The sequence below is a fragment of the Vombatus ursinus genome, unplaced genomic scaffold (genome assembly GCF_900497805.2).
Source record: "Vombatus ursinus unplaced genomic scaffold, bare-nosed wombat genome assembly UNPS02014828.1, whole genome shotgun sequence".
NCBI classification, from domain to species: Eukaryota; Metazoa; Chordata; class Mammalia; order Diprotodontia; family Vombatidae; genus Vombatus; species Vombatus ursinus.
The window spans coordinates 2164636-2189437 of NW_020954606.1; the positions used below are offsets into that span (position 1 = coordinate 2164636).

The 24802-nt window shown below is 36.8% G+C and overlaps 1 protein-coding gene across 1 annotated transcript in view; it reads left to right on the forward strand.

Moving 5' to 3' along the window:
• The window catches only part of ELL2 (elongation factor for RNA polymerase II 2), a 96032-nt gene that overhangs the window by 53357 nt on the left and 17873 nt on the right, over window positions 1-24802 (forward strand). Inside the window, exons 3-7 of the mRNA XM_027838493.1 lie at window positions 4772-4893; window positions 9250-9413; window positions 16308-16567; window positions 21947-22071; window positions 22243-22336. Of these exons, the coding sequence (XP_027694294.1) occupies window positions 4772-4893; window positions 9250-9413; window positions 16308-16567; window positions 21947-22071; window positions 22243-22336 (765 nt within the window). The remainder of the gene's footprint in view (window positions 1-4771; window positions 4894-9249; window positions 9414-16307; window positions 16568-21946; window positions 22072-22242; window positions 22337-24802) is intronic.

Sequence of the window (24802 nt, forward strand, 5' to 3'; positions counted from 1 at the left end):
TATTCCTAACCCCAGATCCAGTCCTCAGTCCATTAGGCCATCTACCTTATCCAAACTTGGACTTTAGGAATACTGTGCCACTATCTTGTCCTAACTCTGAGAACTACAGGAATATAAATTTCTGGTACTGTTTTCAAGGGGAGAGGAGATGGGAGGATAGGCACAGGAAATATTTCTCCTGGGGTGAAGGAGACTTAAGGATACTGCTTCCTCTGCCAAACTAATATTGCTCAGAGAAAAAGCTAAAGCAAACAAAGAGAAATTATTACACTAGTATACAGGAATAGATTTGTTTTTTTTTTCCTTCAGTCTTACTTTGACATTCTCTCTGCCCATTCTCCTTCCTGTGTTTTTATAATATCATGAAGGAGACGGATAAGTTAATGGTATATATAGTATGAAAGGAGGTTGTTCACAAAGTCTCAGAATCCTAAAACTAGGGGCATCCTGAAAACTTGAAAAGAATAAATGCAGAAAAAGTGTTTTAAAGTGCTAGTTTATACTGGTAGCAATAAAGTTAGGGAACTTGTTATTCCAAGAGGTAGTACTCACTATGTATATAACTTTGAATGAATCATTTCACCTTTCAAAACCTCAGTTTCCTCATCTATAAAGGGCTAGACTAGACTACCCTGTTATTCTGTTGTTCAAAAATATGGGGTTAAGTTTAAATAAATTCAGAGTTGATGGTTTCATATCTAAATCTTAGAAACTCTGGCTAAATTGTGAAGCAGCTATGGATAAAGAATCATTGTCTGAGTTGTTACCTTCATTACAAAATTTAATTCATTTAACACCTATTTTTCCTTGTCTCCCTCTTTTATTTTTTTATTTGCCCACATCCATTTTGTTTTCAGTTTGTCTGAAAGAGACTGGAGGTTTTATTGGACTTCAAATTAAATATGAGTCAACAATGTGATGTGAGCCACAACCACTAATACAAACTTAGACTATATTGAGAGAGGCTTAGTGTATAAAACCGAGGGAGGGTGATAATCCCACCATATTGTACTCTAGTCAGACCACGGCTGGGCTCTGTGTTTTAGGAAGGAGATATGCTGATATGCTGAAGAGCATCTAACATATGGGAACTGGAATGATGAAGGGCCTCAAATTAATGACATGAGGATCAGTTGAACAAAATGGACATGTTTAGCCTGGGCAAGAAGATTTAGGCAGTGTTTCACCCCTTAGTCAGTTTCCTTATGTGTAAACTTTACAGAGTTGTTGCAAGGAAAGCATTTTGTATACCTTAAAATATAATACTTATTATTGATAAGTACTATTATTAATAGTAATAAACCTTAGAAAACCCCCTTCCCCAGAAGAAGAGTATGGGGAATATGATAGCTATTTGCAAGTATTTGCTGGACTGTCATGTGAAAAAGGGATTTGACTTGTTCTGCTTTGCCCCAGAGGTCATGACTGAGAAGGATAAATAGAAATTACAGAGAGGCAAACTGGCTTAATGTAAGAAAAAAGCTTCCTAAAATTAACAGCTGTCCCAAAATAAAATTTGCCATCTCAGAGGGTAATAGGTCCACCTTACCAGAGGTCTTAAACCAAAATTAAATGACCACTCACTGGGTACAGGATGGTTCAGAATAGGTTGGACTCTATGACCCCCAAGGTCCCTTCCAGTGCTGAGATCCTGTAATTCTCTGCATGCCTCCTACATCCCAAACATTGTGCTAAGCATGAGTTTAGGATGGAAAGATAACACAATCCCCTCAAGGAACTGAGATGCTTCTGGGATACAGCATGTGTCAAGAAACAGCTGTGTTATGTCACGAAAAGAATTTTAGATTGAGAGTTAGGTCAAGAACATTGGTTCAGGGTGGGGCAGCTAGGTGGCACAGTGGATAGAGCACCAGCCCTGGAGTCAGGAGGACCTGAGTTCAAATCCAGCCTCAGACACATAACACTAGCTGTGTGACTCTGGGCAAGTCACTTAACCCCAATTGCTTCGCCCCTCCCCCCCCAAAAAAAGGACTTTGATTCAAATCTTAGCTCTGACACTTACCACCTGTGAGACCTTTGGCAAATTGTTTAACCTACTTGGGCTTCAGTTTCTTCATTTGTAAAATGAGGGGATTGGATAAAATTACCTCTAGGGTCCCTTTCAGCTCTAAATCTAGGAGCATATAATTCTGTAATCCTAAGTAAATACAAGATAATTTGATGAGTTAGAAAGCACTAATATAGGGTAAGGATAGAAATGAGTAAGACTTGTCAGCTGACTGGATATGGCATGTAAGGAACATGGAGGAGTCAAGTATGAATCAAAGGTTGGGATTAGGAAAACCTGGGTAACTGAAAGGATAACCAGGCCCCCAGCAGATACAGAAAAGTTTGGAGAGGGGGTGATTTGTCAAGGGGTGGAAGTGAGTAACAGATAATGATTCAGTTTCTGATACTGAGGGCCATCCAGGTGGAGATGTCCAGAAGGCAACTGGTAATGCAGGACAGGATTCAAGAGAGATTAGGGCTGGAAATGTAGATACAGGAGCCCTCTGAATAGGGATAATTAAATGGTGACCTGTTACCTCTAGGATTAAATGCAATCTTTTCTCTTTGGCACTTAAAGCCTTGCCCAAAATGGCTTCAGCCTGCCTTTCTTGGCTTATTAAATCCTGCTGTCCACAATCTGTGATCCAGACTGGCCTGCTCTTTCTTGTACATGGCATCCCATCTCCCACCTCCAGGTGGTGTTTGCACTGGCTGTTCTCTGTGCCTGGAATGCATTCCCCTGTCTCTTCGAATTCCTAGCTTACTTCAAATTTCAGGTGTCACCTCCATGAAACCTTTCCTGACCTTCCCTCCCCCCCCCACCAGCCACTAATGGCTCCCTACAAATTCTTTTATATTTACCTTGTTTTGTGTTTTGCATTAACTTATATGTTGTGTTCCCCCAATAGAATGTAAGGTCCTAGAAGTCAGGAACTGTTTGACATTTGTTTTTGTATCCCCATCGTCCAGCATAATACCTGGCTGATGTAGGGGTTTAATAAATGCTTCCTGATTCACTGCTTGAATAAGAATTAAATTGCTTAGAAATTAAAATCATTCAGTCTTGGCTCCAAGACACTGTTCCCTACCTCTTTGGAGAAGAGGGGATCATGGATGGATGTTGATCACCTCTTCTCAGGGTTGTTATGAGGGTTGAACTGAGTTCATTTATATGTGTAAAGTGTTTTACAAACATTATAGCTATGTAAATGCTAGCTGCTATTGTTATTATGACATCAGACTTTTTTCTTTATTATAAGATTACCATTTGAGAGGGGAGTAAGAGCATGTGGGGGAAATGGAGGAAACAAAAAGATATCGGTAAAAATGTATTTTAAAAAATTAACATGGCTTCTTTGGGAGGCAGTCATGCCAAATTAACTTGATTTCCTTTTTAAAATAAACATGCAACAAGCATTAAGCCCATATTATAAACTAGACACCAAGAATAGAAGACAAATAAAACAGCCTGTACCTTCAAACTAACCTGGAGTTTACTAGGGTGGGAGGCGGGAAGGAAGCCACAGGTACACAGCTGAGGAATTACAAAATATATACAAAGTGATTTGGTAGAGGCAACATTGTCTTCTGGGAGAGTTGGCACTTGAGCTGAGCTTTGTATGAAGTTAAGCATTCTAAGAGGCAGAGGTGAAATGTCAGTAGGGAAAGCCAGTTTTGCTGGAACCTAAGACATTTGAAGGAAAGTCATGTGAAATGAAGTCTGGAAAAATAAGTTTAGAGTAAGATTGTGAAGGGTTTTAAATACCAAAGGAGTGTTTGTGTTTGATCCTGGAGGCTATAGGGAATCAATGAGGCTTCTCAAGCTGGGGAGTGACATGATCGGACTTGTACTTCAGGAATATCCCTTTGATAGCCATGTGGAGGATGATTTTAGGAAAGGGGAAAGATTGGAAATAGGATAGGTCTGAGTGAGAGGTGATGGGGGGACCCTGAACTAGTGTGGCAGTTCTGTGAGTGGAGGGAACGAGTGCAGGTAAAACATTTTATAGAGATTGAGTCCCCAAAATTTGTAAACTGATTGGATATGGGTGGTGAAAGGGACTAAAGGGATGTGAGGTTGACTTGGAAGCTATAAACCTGAGTGACACTAAGGATGATAGCACCCTTACCAGACATAGGAAAGCCACAATGGGGAGCAGATTTGAGGGGAAAGATGAGTTCTGTGGATTTTGAGATGCCTGCAGGACATCCAGCAAAACTTGATAAAATGGGGTTGGTATTTAGGAAGGCATATTGGATATATAGATCTGTAGTCATCTGCATAAGAATTGATAAGTTCACTAAGAGAGTATATATAGAAAGAGAAGAAAGGAGGCCAGGAGGGTTCCTGAAATGTGCTAAGGGCTTAATAAATGTTTGTTGATTTCTTGATTGGAACCTGTGGTTGGCGTGTGGTTGATAATCCAGCAAAGGAGACTGAGGGGCAGCAGAGAAACCAGACAAGAACCGGAAGAGGACTTTTAAGATAGTTACTATACTATTTATTTCTTCCTTTTTGGCTAATACACAGTTGATCTACCAAACCTTATGAAAATAATTATACCTACAGAAAAGGGTACAAGTAAGAATCTTTGAAGAATACCAAAGGACTTATTTTCAAATGACAAATGTCTTGAACTTATTAATTTTGTGATTTGAACATAGCTCTCAGGAGGGCTTCAACTTAGTATGTTACTTTAGCAAATTTTGTTATTAAGTCCTATGCTGAATTTACAGTTTGAGTCATTTCTCATCCTTTTAGCTTGTCAAAATTCCCAAAAATGATCCTCCAAATGAAGTGCATAATTTTAACTTCTACTTGTCAAATGTTGGCAAAGATAACCCTCAGGGAAGCTTTGACTGCATCCAGCAAACTGTCTCAAGGTAAGTACATTTTAAGTCATGATAAGAGAAAAATATTTGTATTTATGTCTGAGACTTTTGTTAAACTGTAGAATGGTGGTTAGGATATTTTAATGCTAAGTCAGACTTTAAAAAATTAGCATTTTATAGATATGTATGTGTATGTATATATATAGTTAATATATAAGTATACATGTGTGGAGTATACCTTCTTTCAAAGCAAACAAATTGGCTGCTTATTTAATATTTCTTAACATTTATACCTTTTCCTTATCAATAAAATAGCTTTAGTGCTTCCTAAAGCTAGATTGGCTTGGCCACTCCTCAGTACATAGCCTCTGGCATTTGCTCAACTGTTCAGTCATAGCCCTGATATTCAGGGTATTTAGTAAACATTCTGAAAGTTTTACTTTTTGTGGGGAGAAAAACAGCATTAGGGATTGAAGATCAATGTAAAGAAATAATAATTTTACTTTAAACCATGAGAAGGAAGAAAGGTAAAAAGCAGGCATTTATTAAGCCCTTATATGTACTAAACTCTAGGGATACAGATACAAGCCAAAAAGAAAGATGACACCTACACCCATAGAACTTACATTCTTATAGGGGAAGATAACACACAAAAGGGAGGTGGAAAAGAGCAGAGGGGAGGGAATAGTGGAGATAAAGGGACCCAGAGCAGGGACATAGTTGTGAAGACCAGAGGAAGTAAAGAACAGGGCCAGGAGCAGAATGAAGGCTGGCTCTTCCACAAAATGGAGGTTCCAAAAGGAACTCACCAGTGGGAGAAGGTGGGGATGGGCCTTGCTGAGTGGCATTCCCTGATTACTGGGTATTCAGAACCAAAGGTACTTTTTAATTAGTAATCCAGAACAATATCCTCATTTTTTTCAGATGAGGAAACTGAAACCTATAAACTTTGATTGACTTGTTCAAGGTCACACAATTAATTAGCAGAAAATATCAGTGATCCAGAATCCACATTTCCTGGTTCCCAGTCCAAAAAACCATACTCCTACATTCTGTCAGCTAATTTAACTGATTTCTTATAGAAAATTGTTTTTGTTTTTGTTTCATTAAAGGGCTCAACACCATCTTATAAGTAGTGATATTATGCGATTAATTGCCCTATCAGTTTCCACTTTTGAAACCTTGGAAGGCTATCTAACAGTGTTAGCTATATCATTACTGTCATCATTGTTATTGCTCTTAGTGTTCCTCACTGTGGTTAGAGCACATATTCATACTTAGTAAGATGGTCAGTGTGAAGTTAGCAGAAATTATATCTCTGTCTTTCATCAGACCCCTATAATTTGGCCCATCTTACCTAATCAACCTAAACGTCTAATGTGTCCATCAGTGGGAACTCTGTAACATTTATGAGCATGTTATCTATTCTGTGGTTTACATATGATGATGTACTAGGATTTTTATGATGATTTCTGATCTTTTTGTGTCTATAAAATTTATCTCATGAACAAAATTGTAAACTTGAAGGAGAGAGACTGTGCCTTACATTTACTGTGTCTCTCATAACCTGGCCTCAGTAAATACCAGTTGACTGGATTCCTTTATTAACTTCCCTGACTGCCTCTTCTTTCTTTTCAAGTTCCTCTTTGTAGGGTGGTCATTCCATGGCCTTAAACCAGAAGAAGCTATTTGAAGTTTTATTTTGTGTTTAAAGAAACCACAAAGAAAAATGCAATTCTGGATTGTAATTAATGTACTTTGAAAGACCTAGAGTGATATTACTGGGAAGACATTAGGGAAGTGCTGTCTCTAAGCAATCGATGATTAAGAAAAATGTTTCATTTTGTTTTTTTAAGAGCAATGATTGTTTGTCATTTATTTATTGTGGTCTTTCACTAATGCTAAATCTGGCTCTTATCTGTCATCTGCATATGCTACCTTAACTTTCCAGTTGACATTTTTTCCCTTTGCAGCTGACATTTTATTATGTAAGTATGTGACATTATTAGGCTAATCATTAATAGAAATTAGCCAATAGGTATACTTTGGCCATTTCCTGTAACAAATTAGTACTGGGAAAGGAACTTCAAGACCCTACTATTTCTTGTATTTAAAAGTGTTTTGCCTTTCTTTGACCAATCACTGAAATGTGTTAGAATAGCTATAGCTATCCTAGTGTCCTCTATTAAGCTCTAATGTTTTTACCATTGATCCCAGTAATTATGAACTTTCGGCCTTTGGCTTAATATATCAACTAACTAAATTAAGCAATATGAAGACTAGTCACATCCTTTTACCAGAAATTCCAACGGACTGGTTAAAGTTTTTTGTATTAAATTTTGCTTGAAATAACTAGTCTATCCGCTGGGATTTGGAAGTGTTATTTGTTTTTTATATAGGGATTCTTTGTTTCCCTTAGTATCCCATGCCTGGAATGTTGTTCCTCCTCACTTCAGCCTCTAGGCTTCTCTGGCTTTTTGTCTAGACTCAGCTCAAATCCTAACTTCTGTAGGCTAACTTTCTTCTTCCCCTAGCTGCTAGTGCCTTCACTCTGCGATTACCTTCCATTTACAACATATTTGTCTTGTAGGTACATAGTTAAGGACCTATCTCCTGCATTAGAATGTGAACTCCTTGAGAGGGAGTGTTTTTGCATTTTTTTGTATCCCCAGCACTTGGCTTACTGCCTGGCTTGCAGTAAGTACTTAATAAATACTTGTTGATTGGCTGAGACTGATTGTTAATGATCAATATTGTCTAATAATAATAATAATAATAATAACAATGATAGCTAACATTTATGTAGTTTATGCTATCAGACACTATGATAATTGCTTTACAAATATTATCTCATTGGATCCTCACAAGAACCCTGGGAGGTAGGTGCTATTATTATCCCCCTTTTAAAGATAAAAAAACTGAGGCAAAGAGAAATTCAATGACTTACCACAAAATATCAACACCTTATATCCTTTTTAAAATAGTATTTTATTTTTCCCAATTACATATAAAAACAACTTTTAGCGTTCTTTTTTTTTTTAAGTCTTGAGTTCCAAATTCTTATCCCTCCCTTCCCCCCTGAGACAGTAAGCAATCTGGGTTATACATGTGCATTCATGTAAAACATATTTCCATATTAGTAATTTTGTGGAAGAAAACTTCAACCAAAAAAAGAAAGTGAAAAATAGTATTCTTTGGCCTGTATTCAGTACTTTCTCTGGAGGCCGATAACATTTTTCATCATGAGTCCTTTAGGATTGTCTTGGATCATTGTATTGTTTAGAATGGCCAAGTCATTCACAGTTCTTCATTGTACAATATTGCTGTTACTGTGCACGGTATTCTCCTGAGCACCATATAGTCTTTAAAATCCTCTACCCCTTATTCTTACTAGAACTGCCCAAGGTCACGCAGTTAGTGTCTGAGGACGTATTTGAACTCAAGACTTCGTGACTCCAAGCCCATCATTCTATCTACTACACCACCAAACTGTCAAACAAAATTTGACCCATAGAAATACTGCTTTAGAGAAAAATGTTCACCTGAAATACCTCTCTCCCATTGTTACTCCATCTTATGTTAGAGTTGAGCACAAATTGAACTGATGAAAAACACAAATCTCACTTGCCTTATTTCTAGCCCTGTGTGATATAATTACCTAATAAATGATACTAACACATTTGAGAAGTACAAATTTTAGCACTTGTGAGGCAGTTCTTAAAACAACTTCAAAAGTCAAATTTTAAACCTATAAAACTGATTTTTTTAAAAAAAAATCAACCCATAGTTATATTTTCCCTTGAATTTAATAAATGCATCTGATGACAACAGAAGTTGCTTAAAGAAAGTTAAAGAACCTGAAGCTAAGTTAAAAATTTTTGGAATAAAGTTGCTTTTTCCAAAAAATGTTAAATTGCTGCCACTTATTCATTCCCTACAAGTGAGTTTTAAATGGAAAGGCAAATGTAAATTCTAAGGTGCTTGAGGATCCTAGGGTAATAAAGCAGGCTTTAGTGCTTGCTAGAATTTTGTCACCAACTAGAACACTATTTGCAAATTAAAATTTAAGCTACATCTCACTACTCAACTCAGTGCTAAAGATTTGTTCTGTAAAGAGAAAGTTTAGAAGTCACTTTTAAACACAAACTGCATTTCAAGTCTAGTAAGAATCAGGAGTAGAAGATTCTTAAGAACATGTGGCACTCATATGTTGCCATAGACCTAGGGTAAAACCTATATGGCTCTACCCATTCTATTAGGGTAGAATAAAAAAATAGAATAAAAGAAGAAAATGTTGGAAATTAGAGGAAGATACAAGAATAATCTTTAAAATCTAGCTTGCCTCTACTGACCAAAAAATGAGTTTAAAATGGTCATCTCTTACAAAGCTACTTTGTTATTCTGCAGTTCTGGTGCCTCACAGCTCAATTGCCTGGGATTTATACAAGATAAAATTACAGTATGTGCAACAAATGACTCCTATCAAATGACAAGAGAACGAATGACCCAGGCAGAAGAGGAATCCCGTAACCGAAGTACAAAGGTTATAAAACCTGGTGGACCATTTGTAGGTGTGTATGTGTTTCCTTTTTTTTTTTTCTTTTTTTATACCCTTCTCATAAAGAGCAATTGAAGTAGCTTAGGTTGCCATGTATAAATTCCACTTCCATTATTAACTTATTAAATCAAAGAAGTTGGTTGTCAGGGAAAAAGAGTGTGCAAATATAAAATAGTTTTATGTTATCTTGTGAAAATGATTCCATAAGAATACCATATTGTTAAAAAAAAAATTTTTTTTTACTTAATTGTTGAAAGTGATTTTTTTCTTCAATTCACTTCCCAAACTGTTCCTTAATGGAGCTAGTCTGTACTGCTTTGAAAAATATCTCCTGAGATCTGAGAAAGTGACATAGGAGGTTGTAATTGTTGTGCTCTTCCTTGCCACCAGAAAATATAATTTGTGTGTGTGTGTGTGTGTTTAATTTATTTATTTTTAGTTTTTAACATTCACTTCCATAAGGTTTTGAGTTTTATATTTTCTCCCCTTCTCTCTCCTCCTCCTTCCCCAAGATGGGATACAATCTGATATAGGCTGTACATGTACATTCCTATTAAACATATTTTCACAATGGTCATGTTGTAAAGAAGAATTAGAACCAATAGGAAGAACCACAAGAAAGAAGAAACAAAACAAAACAGAAGGGAAAAAAAGAGCAAATAGTATGCTTTAATCTGCATTCAGACTCCATAGTTCTTTCTCTGGATGTGGATAGCAACAGAAAATATAATTTTGATAATAAAAAATGTTGGATGGTTCATGTTTTACAGTTTGATAATTATTTTTAAAATAAGAAATTCTCGATTAGCAGATTGGGTTTTTTTGGTTTGTTTTTTTTTTGTTTAGTGACCCCCATTGCAGACTTTTCTTTGGATTTTCAGTGGACACTGAGAAAGGAATTTTTATCTTTAGAGATAAAAAATAAAAAATTTAGAGAGGTACCTATTACAAAGCCTCAGGGTACCAGCACTAAAGGAATGAAATGTCATCTAGTATTCTGTTGCTTTTTCCATCTGTCCGGCAGTAGAATGGCTAAAAATTCAGGCTTTACCAATTCCACTCAACATAACCACCAGGACAAGGGACAATAAGAAACGGTGATTGTTGGCTGTGTCCCTTATTTTGTCTTGATATATGGAGAAAGGAGTAGGTGTTTATCAGACCTAATTTGGTATATTAGTTTTTATGTCTGTTAATACTATCAGGAATTAGATGAACCCTTTGTCAGTTTTAAATAGCACCAGCATACTTTTTTTAAAGTGAAGTATTATTAATTTCAGAACTTCAATTCTAGCAGTGACAGCCTCTCTGAGGACCAAGCGCCTTAATCTTTATCTTTCTATGGCTGAGTATAATTCTGCTTCTGTGTTTTTTCCTTCTATGTGTGAGCCAGCTACAATGCAATCAGTGTTTAGAAACTACACTTCTGTCATTAACAGGCACTTTTTTGGAACATGGCCAATGCTCCTGGGAACTAGTGCTTAGCTTAGATACACTTAGTTTGGTTTAACAACAATTCTTAACTTCCCCAGGTGTCTGTACACACAGGACCAAGTTCTCTCTTCAGTAGGGAGCCACCAAAGAGCATTTTTTTCCTATTCTAATGAGTGAAATAACAATCTTTTATCACCTTTCTTACTCCTTTATCCTCAAAATTTTCTTAATTAAATTTATGTACCAATTGTCTAGTCTTGCTGTATTATTTTTAAGACTCACAGTATAGTATTTGCTTCATTTTAAGTTATTGTCCATCCCCTTTTAACTTGACGGAGAAAGATTATCTAGAAGTATTAGAGACAGACATTGTAGATCACTTCTTTATTCAGCATATCCTAAAAGTTTAATCATTCAAGTGAAAAATATTTGCATTTTGTAAGGAGATGAAGAGGTGTTAGATCTCTGGGACAGGAATGGGGGCAGGGAGTGGGGGACAGAGAGGGTAGAAGTAGAATAGAAATCAAGTTGAGAATTTCTGCCTCTGGCAGAGCCAGTTAAAAATGCTTTGAAAATGTTTTAATTTATTATGAAACAGAGAAATCAATTGGAGCTGGAGGGGCAGGGATGGGTGGGTAGAGACAGATTGAAGGAATATCATTGCTCATCAGAGATAGTTTTCTGATGAAACCCTTTGACTTCACATCAGAATAGTTTGGAGGTTTTAAATAGACTTCAGATGCTGAAGACTTTGTTTGTCTAACAAACCCTTGTTTTTAGCATGCACAGGGTTTGAAACACCTAGGTTCCTACAAACCACACAGTGTATGTTCGATACTATGTAATGGTACTAAAAAGTAACCAAGTTATTTCAGCCTTTAAGGAAAAAAAAAAGGACATTGTAGCTTGGCGTCACTGGTGGCTGAGTGCCATCCTTCCAGGAGATAACTTAAGGACTCGAGAGATTGAAGTATTCAGTCTCCCGGTTTTTAGGGAAGATCAGAGAGCAGCGTGTCTGCCATGTTCAGTGTACTATTTTTAGTTCGGACTGCAGCCAACCATTCCATATACAGAGTTGTGTCTACCTAACTATTAACAATTTCCCTTGGTGACATTTCCTAGGACCTCAGTTTGGATCATTCTTCTATTAGCACTAGGAATTTATGACATCTTCATGACATCTCTCAGATAAGCCCCCCTCTCTCCTCTGACCTTGTCACCATTTCGCACCAAACTGTTAGAGAGCCTGCTTGTTAGTCTCCCTGCCCTAAACCTCTCCCCACCTCAGGCCATCCTCTACCTAGCTGTCATGTGGATCTTCTTAAAGCTCAGGATCTGACCTCAGCACCACCATGTTCAGTAAACTTTGGCGGCTCCCTATCACTGCTAGCATCGAAGAGAAAAGGCCCTGTTTGGCATTCAAAGCAGACTGCCTCCTAGCTGTCAAGTTTTCTTACACTTTTCTCCTCACTTCCCCTCCATACTGTGCAATCAAATAACACCGGCGTCTTTGCTGTTCCTCAAACAAGACACTCCATCTCTGGGCTTTTTTTATAGACTGTCCCCCATGCATGAAATATTCTTTCCTCCTCTTCAAGTCCCAGCTAAAATCTCACCTCCTTCAAGAAGTCTTTCCTGATGCCCTTTGATGCTAGTACCTTCCCTGTCTTGATTATCTTCAGTTTATCCTGTATATGTCTTGTTTATTCATTGTTTTCCTGTTGTCTTCCCCATTAGACTATGAGCTTCTTGAGAGCCCATCTGACTTTTGTCTTTCTTGGTATCCCCAGTGTTTAGCACAGTGCCTAGCTCATAAGAGGTGCTCAATAAATGCTTGTAGACTGATTAACTTCTCAAACTTTTCCCTCATCCTCATTGAGCCAACTACTTACAATCACCCATACAATATTCTTTCATGTTCTTAAATGCTGTTGTTACAGCTTTCCTCAGCTTCTCCTGTCCAGGCTAAATGACCCCAAGTCCTTTTAACCTTTCTTTGTATGGCTTGTATGCCAGCCCTCTAATCATTTTCATTGCTTTCTTCTGAATCCTCCAATTCTTCTCATCTCTGAGTTCAAAACTGTACAGACTGCTTTAGTAAAGGTCTGATCTTTATTATAATGGTTTTTTAAGAGGTCCATATTGCTATCTCATTTATATTCAATCCTTATGGCATTGCATCTCTTTCAGTCATTTTCTCTCTAACTGTCTGTTTGCAACTTCCCATTTTCAGCCAATTTGTCGAGGTTATTTCAGATTCTTTTTTCTTCTTAAATGCTAGCTAACCATCCAGATTTTGTCTTTAGCAAATAGTCCTTGAAACAGTTGCGCAGTCTTCATAAAACAGAATGCCCCTTAACTGTTATGCCATGGAAAGCCAAGTTCAAAGTCGATACAATGATGCCTCAAAAACCAAAGATTATTTTTCACAAAAGTCCCTCAGGAAATGAATTAGAGAAAGTTCTAATCTCAGGTGAAAGCATCCTAGGAGTTCAGTCTCCAGTAGAGGACTCTAGAAAGTGCACCAAGGCTTCTAGGACAGTGGTACCTGAGAGCATGGGAAACACTTGTGCATTGTGGTCTTCTGTACTGCACTGCCATATTCCCAAATAGAGGCTCATTCCCCAGAGGCAAGAGTGACCTATCTAGATTGAGAGGCCTGGGAATCCACAGCTTGAATGGGAAAGAAAGATAGATATTAGAAGGGAATCCATATTCTTATTCCTTCTATAATATTTCTACTTTTAGTAACAAATTTCCCATAACAAGTACATCTTTGTTATACTCGTTAAGAGAATATTGGTCACAGCTCCTTTCAAATTTCTTATTCCTTTAAAAGGAAACTAAACTGTTTGATGATTTTTTACCCTATCCATGTGATCTGATTAATGTTTATAAGCATATTTTCATATATAGTCATGTTTTCTAAGTTTGCATGTTATTGGCTGTTAATTTTTCTAGATAAGTAAATGTGACCAATATAATTTCCAAGACTATACCTTCCCATTTTCCCTCTTTTAAAAAAAAAAAGTCAGTGATATTTGTTTATATACGTGCATGTATTTGTTTGTTTATATGTTTTGTTGCCTTTCAAGAAATTAACATCATATTTAGTTGTACTGAATAACCTAAATGCATATATGCTCATTGAGCTGTATAGTGTTAGAGTTTACAACATCTCCATACTACTCCTAGTCATTGTTTTTAAAGTCCAGGATTGGTTCTGTATTGCCAAAACCATTGTCTTTTTTCCCCCCCTCCCTCTGCCAGGCCAGAAAAACAATTTCAAAAAGCCAGTTGGCAATATCTACTCTCTTTCTGGTACGTGGTATTTTGTCTGTGTTTCAGCTTGCTTATTTGATAGTTGTTAGACATGGGGAAGGAATCTCTTACTTTCCATCTCATATTGAGTGGAAGGTCAGTAAGCTCTTAGTATTAGGTATCCGTCTTAATATAGTGAAATATAGATTCAGATGAGCAGTCCCCAGGTCACACAACACAGATCCACTGCCACAGTTATATAAAGACCTCTAGGGATTGATTAGAAGTTAGATCTGGAAAGAGAATTAGGTTCTCCCACAGGTTTCATTAAAGGGACTTTTCTGAGGTTAAAAAAAAAAGTTGTTTTCCCCACCCCACTTCCTACCCCTTAATATTCCCTGCTTTATTTTTTGGCCTGTTATATAAATTACTAATGTTTTCTTTCTTCCACATTTTTTTCCTTGAATTGAATAGGAACCAAAGAGTGGGCAGAAGGATGTACAGGGAAGGGGAGGATGCTGACTGCCATTCAGGGGAGAAAGTATTGGCACTTTTTGTGCTTGTTAATATTTCTCTTCCTTTTGACCATGAAGCTATACCTGTTTACTTTGGTAGGATGGGCTTAGCAAAGATTAAAAGTGGAAAGATTTGCTCGTCATTGTTAGAAATTTATTGTTTGTTTCCAAACACTCCAATGATCTCTAAAATTGGGTGGGAAAGTAAAAAAGATTTTTTAAAACTATAATTCTTCCCCACGTCATCCTTTAGTCCATCCTCTACATTTTTTGCGTGCTGCCCGAAATCCTTTGGTGGGCTGCAGGTTGCACAGGTCTGCTTTAGTCTTTAGACCTTACCACCTTTCTGTTGAGGATTTTTGTCATGCACTTTGAGGAATATTTTTTGCCATTAATCATATCCAGATGCTAAAATGAAAAGTAATTATGGTAGAAAGAGATTCCTTGAGATGATTCAAGCTTAACTTTGGTCAAGAGAATAAAAAATAGGCCATCTCTCCATGCCAACTCTCTCTTCTCCTTACCCTTCATGCTCTAACCTCAGTTATAAAGAAGCTGCTGACAAGATCATTTAGAGCTTTCAGTGAAGATCCCAGCATTTATTTTTCCTTCTGAAATATTTGAAGCCAGTTAGTCTTATTTGTAACTCAGTGGTCCAGTATGTTGGGCTGTCATTTTAATAATCTAAACAACTAGTTAACTAAGGAGCCTGTATAGGCATGGCTACTCTCCGGGACCCAGCAAGGTTTGAGGGAGGGGAATCAAAACTGAATGAGTCCCAGATACACAGAAATCACAGAGGCTTTTTCCCCATAAAACTTTTGCTCAATAAATTGTGTACTTAGTACAAAATGCCCATTTCAACCAAGATGTCTCTATTTGGAAGAGATACTTGAATAATCATAAATAAAGAAGAGTTTAGTGAGATTTAGATTCTTATATGGATATGATCTGCATATAGTGGGAAAGGCCTCCTTTTTCTCTCTGCAGAGGCCTAAACTATTTACCATCCTTCCCTGCTGAGGGATAGAGATCTGCTTATTTGGCCATTTCTGAAATTTTTGTTAGGGTTTTCAAAATTTACCATTTACCATTGATAAGAGTATATGATTAGTAGGTACTAGCCCTACAGTTTGTGCCTTCACTGAAAAGGTAATTTAACATATATGTAGCTGTCATTTAGCTTGCCCATTCTCAGTATAGGCTATAACAATTTTTAGTAATCTTACTATGTGATTTTTCTAGATTTCTGTACAGCACAGAGAAAGACAAATTGAACATTACAGAAGTTGATATTTTCATATAAGTCCTTTTTGTTCTGTGTAGGCATATTCATCTTTGTTGATAATTGTTAAGTTCATTTTTTAAAAAAGGAAAATTATTGAACTGGGAGTAAGGAGTTTTGGTTATAACCCTGGCTCTAGTCCGTTGTGACTTTGGGCAAATCACTTTAGTTCTCTGGACCTCAGGAACTGGACTAATTGTATCTCGTTAGAGTTAATCTAATGAATGAGTCTAGTTGAACCTGACTGGCAGAAATTCTTAAAACTTACTTTGAATTATTGTTTACCTCGGTAATATGTGTGTCGTCCTCAAAACTCAAAAATAAACAAGTAACATGATAGCTACCTCAGAATATGGACCGATGCTTGTCATAGCCTGTAGACACTGACTATTGTCTTTTCCACTGGACCTAGGTAAAAGAGTGCAAATTCGGAAAGCACCTCAAGTTGTTCCAGATGCAGTGCCCGAGAGGAAAAGGTCAACTCCTATTAACCCTGCAAATACAATACGAAAGATCCATTTAAACAACAGTGTTTTTCAGCGGCCCTATAGAGACAGGGTGATTCACCTCCTGGCACTGAAAACATACAAGAAACCGGAGCTACTTGCTCGATTACAGAAAGATGGCGTTAATCAAAAAGACAAGAACTCCCTTGGAGCCATCCTTCAACAGGTGAGACCAGTTTAATACATGGACATTCCTTTATCTTCTAGAGAAAGATCTGTCACCTTCAATTAAGGTAGCTCATTCCTCTTTAAAACAGAGAACTGTCAGACTCAGTTTAATAAAGGAACAGTTTAGAAAATATAACTCACTTATGCAAATTTGAACTACCTCAGGGTAGCCATTTAATTCATAAATGAAATAGAAAACTAGAAGTTATTATCTGGACAGTCTTGACCAAAAGAATATGCAGGCCTCACATTTCAGTGACTACTGGAAAGGCATACCTTGTTGAACCAGGAGTCAGGGCATTTGTACTGTAATTTTAAGTTGCATGGTCTTTAGCAATTCATTTAACCTGTGACCTCTATCTACCCCACCAATGACTGAATGCTTGGAAGATCTGAATTTGAATCCCAGCCCTGCCATTTATTACCAAAGTAATCTAGGGCAAGTCACTTACTCTCATTGGGCTACAGTTTCCTTATCTGTAGAATGGGAGTGGTAAACCTAAATGGCCTCTAAAACCCCTTCTATCTTTAAATTATGATCTAGAAAATGTAAGCAAGAAAGAATATTTTGTGCTTTTTAATCAAGTTACTTGAATATTGTCCCAGTTTTCATTGAGTAGACACTAAATAGGGTTTGACAATTGTCCTTTTATCTCATTTGTTGTGTATAATTTTGGCTAAAATATTTTTTAAAATATGGATCAATTTAGAATATGGGTTATACTGATGATTCTTTATTGCTTTTCTTATTGCTCTTTTTATTAACTACATGTGCTAGGCTTCATTTTTCTGCAACCAAAACTTATATTTAGGTTATGAATTTGAGAATAACTTGAAGTGACCATTAGTGGTTCTTATAACATCATAATTATAGGTTTGAGTCTAGTATTAGAATGTTAATTCTTAAGTTGACAGGATTAGCCTCTTAATTTATGAAGCTGTTCAAGTTTGAATAGCATTCAGACCTTTGATTATGGTTATGGGTGTGGGACTTGTTATTCTTTGTTTTTTCTAAAAATAATTTCACTTTAAGGAGTAGCTATTAAGTTTCACTAAAAATTTTAACAGGTTTCAATCTATTACTCTGAAGACTAAAAGCTTTTTATTCCCTCTTTGAATGTCTAATATGTTCATGGCATTATCTACTAAATGATATGAAGAATTAAAGAAGAGATACTGAACCCTCAATTTGTCCCATCCTAGCACATATATAATCATATCTTGAGGTATTGGGTGATTTGAGTATTTTTGAAAACAATCCAAGAAACAAAATCAGTTTAAGTTCATATGACAGAAAGCTCTTTGGGGGAAAGGTGTGTACTACAGGGAGGTTACAAATCAAACAAACAAAATTATTGCATTGGAGTACAGAGGTGACACTAATAGGAGTGACAAAATGGATAAGCATAGTGTTTTTAAGCCTCAAGTACGGTACATGTGCACATTTCTATACAAAGATGTCTTAAAACTGTGGGCATGCATTGATGAGTGGAGCGTTTGAGGGAGTTGTTTGAGGATTCCTAATATATAGGGACCCCATACTATGTGATTCTTGTGATTTCTGATTCTTGACTTCTGAATCACTAGAAACCATAAGGTGTAATAACAGTAGGAGAGCCTACGCAAAGCAGGGATAGAAGAAATTCATAGGAAATTAATTTCCTTTAAATTAGCTATGTAAGCCTCCCGTCCTTTCTCCCTGCCCCCAACACAGAGCATTATTGATTTCATCTTAGTACCTTTCTTAAGTAGAAGTTCCTTGAGGGCAGAGCCTGATTCAATTTTGTCTTTTTGTCCCCAGTGCCTTATGTTGAATAGGCACTTAAATACTTTGTGTATCAAATTATACCTAATTGAATTAAATCTAGTATCTCTGCAGCTCATAAATATATTGGTAAAAATTTCACTGCCTTTCCTTTCTCTCTGATGTCCTTGGAAATGGATAGTAAGCTTGCCCCAAAGGACGAAGGATGGAAAGAGAAAGATCAAGGGATTGTCCACCAACTGGTTAATCATCCCCTGAGTAATAAAGTTGAGAAGCTGCCTAAACTAATCCTGTTCCTCCTCTGCCAATAGGGATGTTTGCTGATTTGTTGCTCAACCTGATTGTTACAAGTCATCCTTTGAAAGTTGTTGTTAATTCAGTGAGTTGATTGAGTGAGCTCCTCAAACTAAACTCTAGCTGAGATGATTATGCCTCAATTTAAAATTAGCTAAATATTTTTGGAAACTTTGTTAACTTGTTCCTTATTCAAATAACATGTATGACTTTGTTCTTAATTTTACCTTATAACTCTATAGAGTTTCCTGGCACAGGAAAAATCAGCTCAAATGTTAAGGCCAGACTTGTGCTTAGAAAGGAAGGAACTGAAGCAGCTATCTTATAATTCAACCTCAAAGCAACCTTCAATAGGCAGATAATCAAAGCAAAAAAATCACTGGGTTTTCCTACTCAAATTATCTGGGCATTCAGGTTAGCTTTCTATTTTGCTTTACTAGAATAAACTTAGATTTAACCTTTTTTTTTTAAACCTGGACTTGTGATTTTGTTAATGTGGAAACTCCTTCTACCAATGCATATAGCAGTTCTTCTGTAACTTACACTCTTAAAAAGTTGCCCAGGGTAACGAAAAGTTAAATGATTTGTCAGCATTTACACAGCCTAGGGTGTTTGAAAGGCAGAACTTGAATCCAGGTCCTCCTGACTCCAAGATCCACCTCTCCACAGCGTCTTTATGATTTAATGTTAAAATAACTGGTCTCATTTTCAAAAGAAAACATCAAAAATTATGATATTCTTCAAATAAAGGTTTAAAAGCATCTAAACATAAAAAATAAATAAAAGATAACATTTTGACATACTTTTAGGACAATATCTTCTTTTCCTCTAAGTGAAAATAAAATTTCTGCTATTAATAACCTGAGGTTTGTTGACCATTCAATAGAGTCATGACACTCTTGCTTGTAAATCATATTACAGCTTTCGTCATGGCCTGAATGATTTTGGTGCTGAATCACCCTGTGCCTGTCACAGCTAGTGGTCAGGGTAGCCAGAGATGTAGCTACAGATGATTCAGGACAGTAGTCATAAATTTCATAAAGGATAGTGGGAATCCTAAGGATTTCCTAATGGAAAACAGGCATTGCACTATATAAATCTGGTGACCTTACATAAAAATATTGCAGATATAATTTAATGTTAATATTATCATTCACTTATAATTTTTCTACCACAAAATTAATAGTTCATATTCATTTTCATATCATAGATACAAATGGCATGATGAGGTCATATGTTGGACTTGGAGTTGGGATGACCCATGTTCAGAAAATTCCTCTGACAATAGCTATGTGATCCTGAACAAGTCTGTGAACCTCTGTGTACTTCAGTCACCTCTCTAAGTCTAATATGCCAAGTCATAGATGGGTTGCAATTTGCTTGGTGGAGGGAGTTCCTGCACCAGGACTTCTTCCCCTTATTACCAATAACAGGTCCTTCAGGTATTCATTTCTTGTCATCAGTGTACAAACTGTATAAATTTCAGCTGAGTTGCAATGAGAGAACTGTTTAGTTAAGTATATTTGATAGGTGATTTGAAAATCACAAAAGGAAATCACAATTCCCTCCCCCCCAAAAAGTAGAGATTCCAATGTAGAATGTCAGTAAACTATACCTTTCATCTAACCTGGAGGAGGGAGGATAACTTCTGGAAACCATGAATTTGTGTAGTTAATGGAATCAATGGATTGGTGAAAATAAGCAGATAGAGGTAAAAAAATAAATTGATAAACTTATTTGCATGTAACTTTTACCTGTTCATTGTCATATTATACCTATAGTGCTCCTGGGATGATTCTATTAGCTACTAGAAAGTAGGAGGTAGTTCAAATCTATTTAAATATCTGTGGAGGCTTGAGTAATATATAGCAAACATGTTTTCAGGCTTGGTAAAACATAAACATTAACAGTGTAATCGCAGTGATTCTTCTAAGGTGAGGTTATTTCTGGACTGTGGCCAAAGGAATATTTCTTAATGTGAAAGTTTAATGACTTTTAATTTAATTCAAGTGTACAGTTGTTTTGTCTCCTTTTAAGGTATGTGTGTGAGAGGAACATAGGTAATTTGAGAATTAACTCTGTTTGGAGAGTAATACTACTATAACTAGACATGTATAGATATTGATAAACATAACTGCTCCCATATCCCAGAAATGCTTTTTCTCCTCGTCTGTCCTAATGATATTTTCCTACGTATCTTTGCATATCAGAATAATGTAAGTGAAAAAGCCTTTCAGAAAGAAAACATTTAGATGCCCAAAAAAGAAAAAAAAAAAAGAGTTTCTAAAATAAAATGAAAAGGATGTTTAATGAAATCTACTATGTACCAAATTAGCCATCTCTTATATGCTAATTCATTCAGTAGTGACTTTTAAGTGTAAATCTTAAAAGTTGCTACTGGTTCTATACTTTGTTGTGTAGTTGATTATTCTTTGTGACCCCATTTGGGTTTTTCTTGGCAAAGATACTGGAGTGGTTTGTCATTTCCTTCTCCAGCTCATTTTACAGATGAGGAACTAAGGCAGACAGGGTTAAGTGGCTTGCCCAGGGCTCACACAACTAGTCGGTGTCTGAGGCCAGATTTGAACTCAGGAGAATGAGTATTCTTGATTCCAGGCCCAGCATTCCATCCTCTCCACCACTAGCTGTCCATGATTCTGTATTAGAAGAAGTATGAAGTAGCTTACAGTGTGAGGCAGCAAGCATTTACTAAGCATAGTGCCAGGCACTGGAGATAAAAAGAAAAGGCGAACAACAAAAGTACAAACCAACCAAAAAAGAAGCAGTCTCTGATCCCAGTCTAATGAGGGAGACAACATGCAAACAACTAAGTTGTTATTTGGTCAGTTATTCCTGTCTGACTCTCCATGAGGGTTTTCTCTGCAGAGATAGTAGAGTGGTTTGCCATTATCTTCTCCAGCTCATTTTACAGATGAGAAAACTGAAACAAAGAGGATGAGGTGACTTGCCCAGAATCACACAGCTACTAAGTGTCAGAGACCGAATTTGAACTGAAGTCCTCTTGACTACAGGGTTAGCACTCACTGCACCACCGATCTGCCCCCAAAAACAGCTAGGCAAAACATGATATACACATATATACATACACGCACACGTATATACATATACATATACATATATACATACACACACACACACACACACACACACACACACACACACACACACGATAAACTTTGGGCTTTGAGTGCCAAACAGAGAACTTTATCATTGATCCTGGGATCGATGATAGGAAGCCAGTGCAGTTTCTTTTACAGATTGGTCTAATGCCCTATATTCTTGTGTCCTATGCTGTAGGTAGCCAACCTGAATCCCAAGGACCTCTCTTATACCTTAAAGGATTATGTATTTAAAGAGCTCCAAAAAGATTGGCCTGGATACAATGAGATAGACAGACAGTCGCTGGAGTTAGTGCTGTCTAGGTGAGTTGTTTTGTTGCTTTTTAAGGGGAAGAATAAAATTATGATGATAAACATTGGCAGTTAATGTTGTTTTGATTTGGGGAGTGGGGAGGAGAAACAGGGGGTAAACTTTTCTCTCTAAAGTCTTGATTAAATCTTTAGTATAACCTGGAACATGTGTGTCCTTTACAGAAAATTAAATCCATCTCCTCAGAATGCTACCAGCACCAGCGGTTCAGAATCTCCTATATGTTCTAGTAAAGATGCTGCATCTTCTCCTTCTCAGGTACTTCATAAAATCATAGAATCATAAAATGTTAGAGCTGAAAAGGACCTTGGAGATCATCGAGTCTGACCCTGATTTGTAGAAAATGAAGGAACTTGAGGCTCACAGAGAGGAAGTGATTGCTGAAGGCCACACAGCTTGGAGAGGGGCCAGAGCCAGGACTAGAACCCAGGTCCCTTGGCTCCTAGTCCAGTGCTCTTTTCACTCCCAGTGGTGTCCTAACAGGAATGCTTCACTTTGACCCTCTGGTGCAACAAACAAAACAGTTTTGTGGTGGTTGTTCTAAAGCTTAACTATCATAACAGGATTTTCTTCTATTCCATTTGATAACTGACTAGGTGACTCTCAAGTCCCTTCCAGCCCCATGATTCTGTGATTTACTGTAGGAAATTCAGGAAATTTAATATAAACTAGAAACGTGTATAATTTAAATTTTTTGAAACCTTTTTAGCAATTTTCTTAGGAGCCCTAAACAAAGGGTCATAAAGAAAAAGTGGCTAAAAAAAAAAAGATTACATACCACTACTAAAAAAGCTAAGTGATGTAAATCTAGAAGGTGGCTATTCATATTACAGAACAATTATTTGTTTTGTAAAAGCATTCATCTGAATATTCTTTTTAAAAATGAACTTCCCTTACTTGAATATTTAAATGAAGGTGTACTCTCCTTGGGTGTAGGCTGACCTACTGGTGCAAATTGCAACCCCTAAACACCTCAGCCTGATTGATTCTTAGCCATTTCTTTCTAATAAATACTCCCTTAGATAATCCACTTAAACTGCTGGAGGCCTTCCTTAATACATTTAAAGCCTAATTCACTTTTTAGAGCTTTATTTTCACACCTTTTTCAAGAAAGAAAAATATCAAGTTTGTTTTTAATATGCTTGTAGGTTCAAATAAAATATTTTCCAGGGGTGAGGAAAAAATGTTGAACCTGAATTACAAGACAATAAAAAATTTGATGTGTTTTTTTTCTTTTTTGTTTTTGTTTTTTTCTTAAAGCATAAAGTAAGAGGATCACTGTTATTAGAAGTCTGTCACTGAATAGAAGGAAGCAAACAAATATTTGCCATGCCTCTCAACTCCCAGAGGCCAGTCAGGTTGTAACCTTTCTGAACTGGGGTGTTCCAGAGGATCCCCTTTGTTTTGGAATTACACCCCAGTGGATTAGGCCTAATCCTGAGGGAGATCAGAGCAATTCTGGGTTAGATCAGAACCAGTCTGCCTGAGGTTGAACATAATCTATTTCTGCCCCAAGACTTGTGAAGCAGCCTCAAACAAATTTGATCGTTCATTCTTGGCAGTTGACCCAGATCCCTGGTGGTACTGATGACCAGAATAGACCTCCCACTCTCGGCACACATGCCCGGTACTGGGAATAGAAGTGACCTGTGGCAAAAAGTAATGAAGCATGCCTTGGGTTTAATGGCAACTGTTAATTCATCCTCATCATTATCCCTGGTGCATAACTTCTCCAAGCTCCTTGTTAAGAAATTTACCTTCAGCTATTAGGAAATGTTGGAGATATGTTGTGAGGAACATAGGAGAAAAGAAAACTTGGATTTGTGGCTTTGCTGTGACTTTGTCAGAGCTTTACCCACATAGCAAATAACTGTTATGACACTACTTATACTCTGATCTATTTATATACTGAGAAAGATTTGATACTTCATGGTGGCAAATAAATGGTGTTAAATTCTATGAGAGAGTAGGTGAATGAATTGGTTATTCCTTATGTTGTTTGTTTCACACATGAAGCCTACAGTATTATATTACGTTTCATTTTAAACCTGTAACTTGTACTTTGAGCTGCCTTGCTTCACTTTTTACTTAAAGCCCATCTTTTCTACATATAGTAAAGGGGGTTCTTCATCTTTTTTGTGTCATGAGCCCCTTTAGCAGCCTGGTGAATCCTGCGGACCCCTTTTCAAAAAGATGTTTTTAAGTACCTGAAGGAAATGCTAAATTTCTCTTAAAGGTTAATGAAAATAGAGATGTAGTTTTCATCCCATCCAGCTTTATCAACTCTCTGAAATCTACCCATGAACTCCTTTGGGATCCATGGATGCTAGGTTAAGAATCCCTGGTGTAGATGGATCCATCTATATCTTTGTGACAGTAGATATTCTCCTGATTAAGTCAAAATCTTTCCCTATCTTTTTTTCTGATGTCACTTAGATCTCTCCTATAACCTAGAAGCACCTTTGTGGTGCTGTGGATAGAGCACTACATTTAAAGTCAGAAATACCTGAGTTCAAATATGCCCTTAGATACTTACTAGATATGTGGGTATATCTTATCTATAAAACAAGGATAATAATAGCACCTATTTCCATGGGTTGTTGTGAGATCTTTTTATGTCACATAAAAAAATCTAAAAAAAAAATCTAAAAAACATAAGGAAAAGGACCAAATTAAAAAACAGGACATTGAGGAAAAGGAAAAAGACCCCTTAAGACAAAAGAT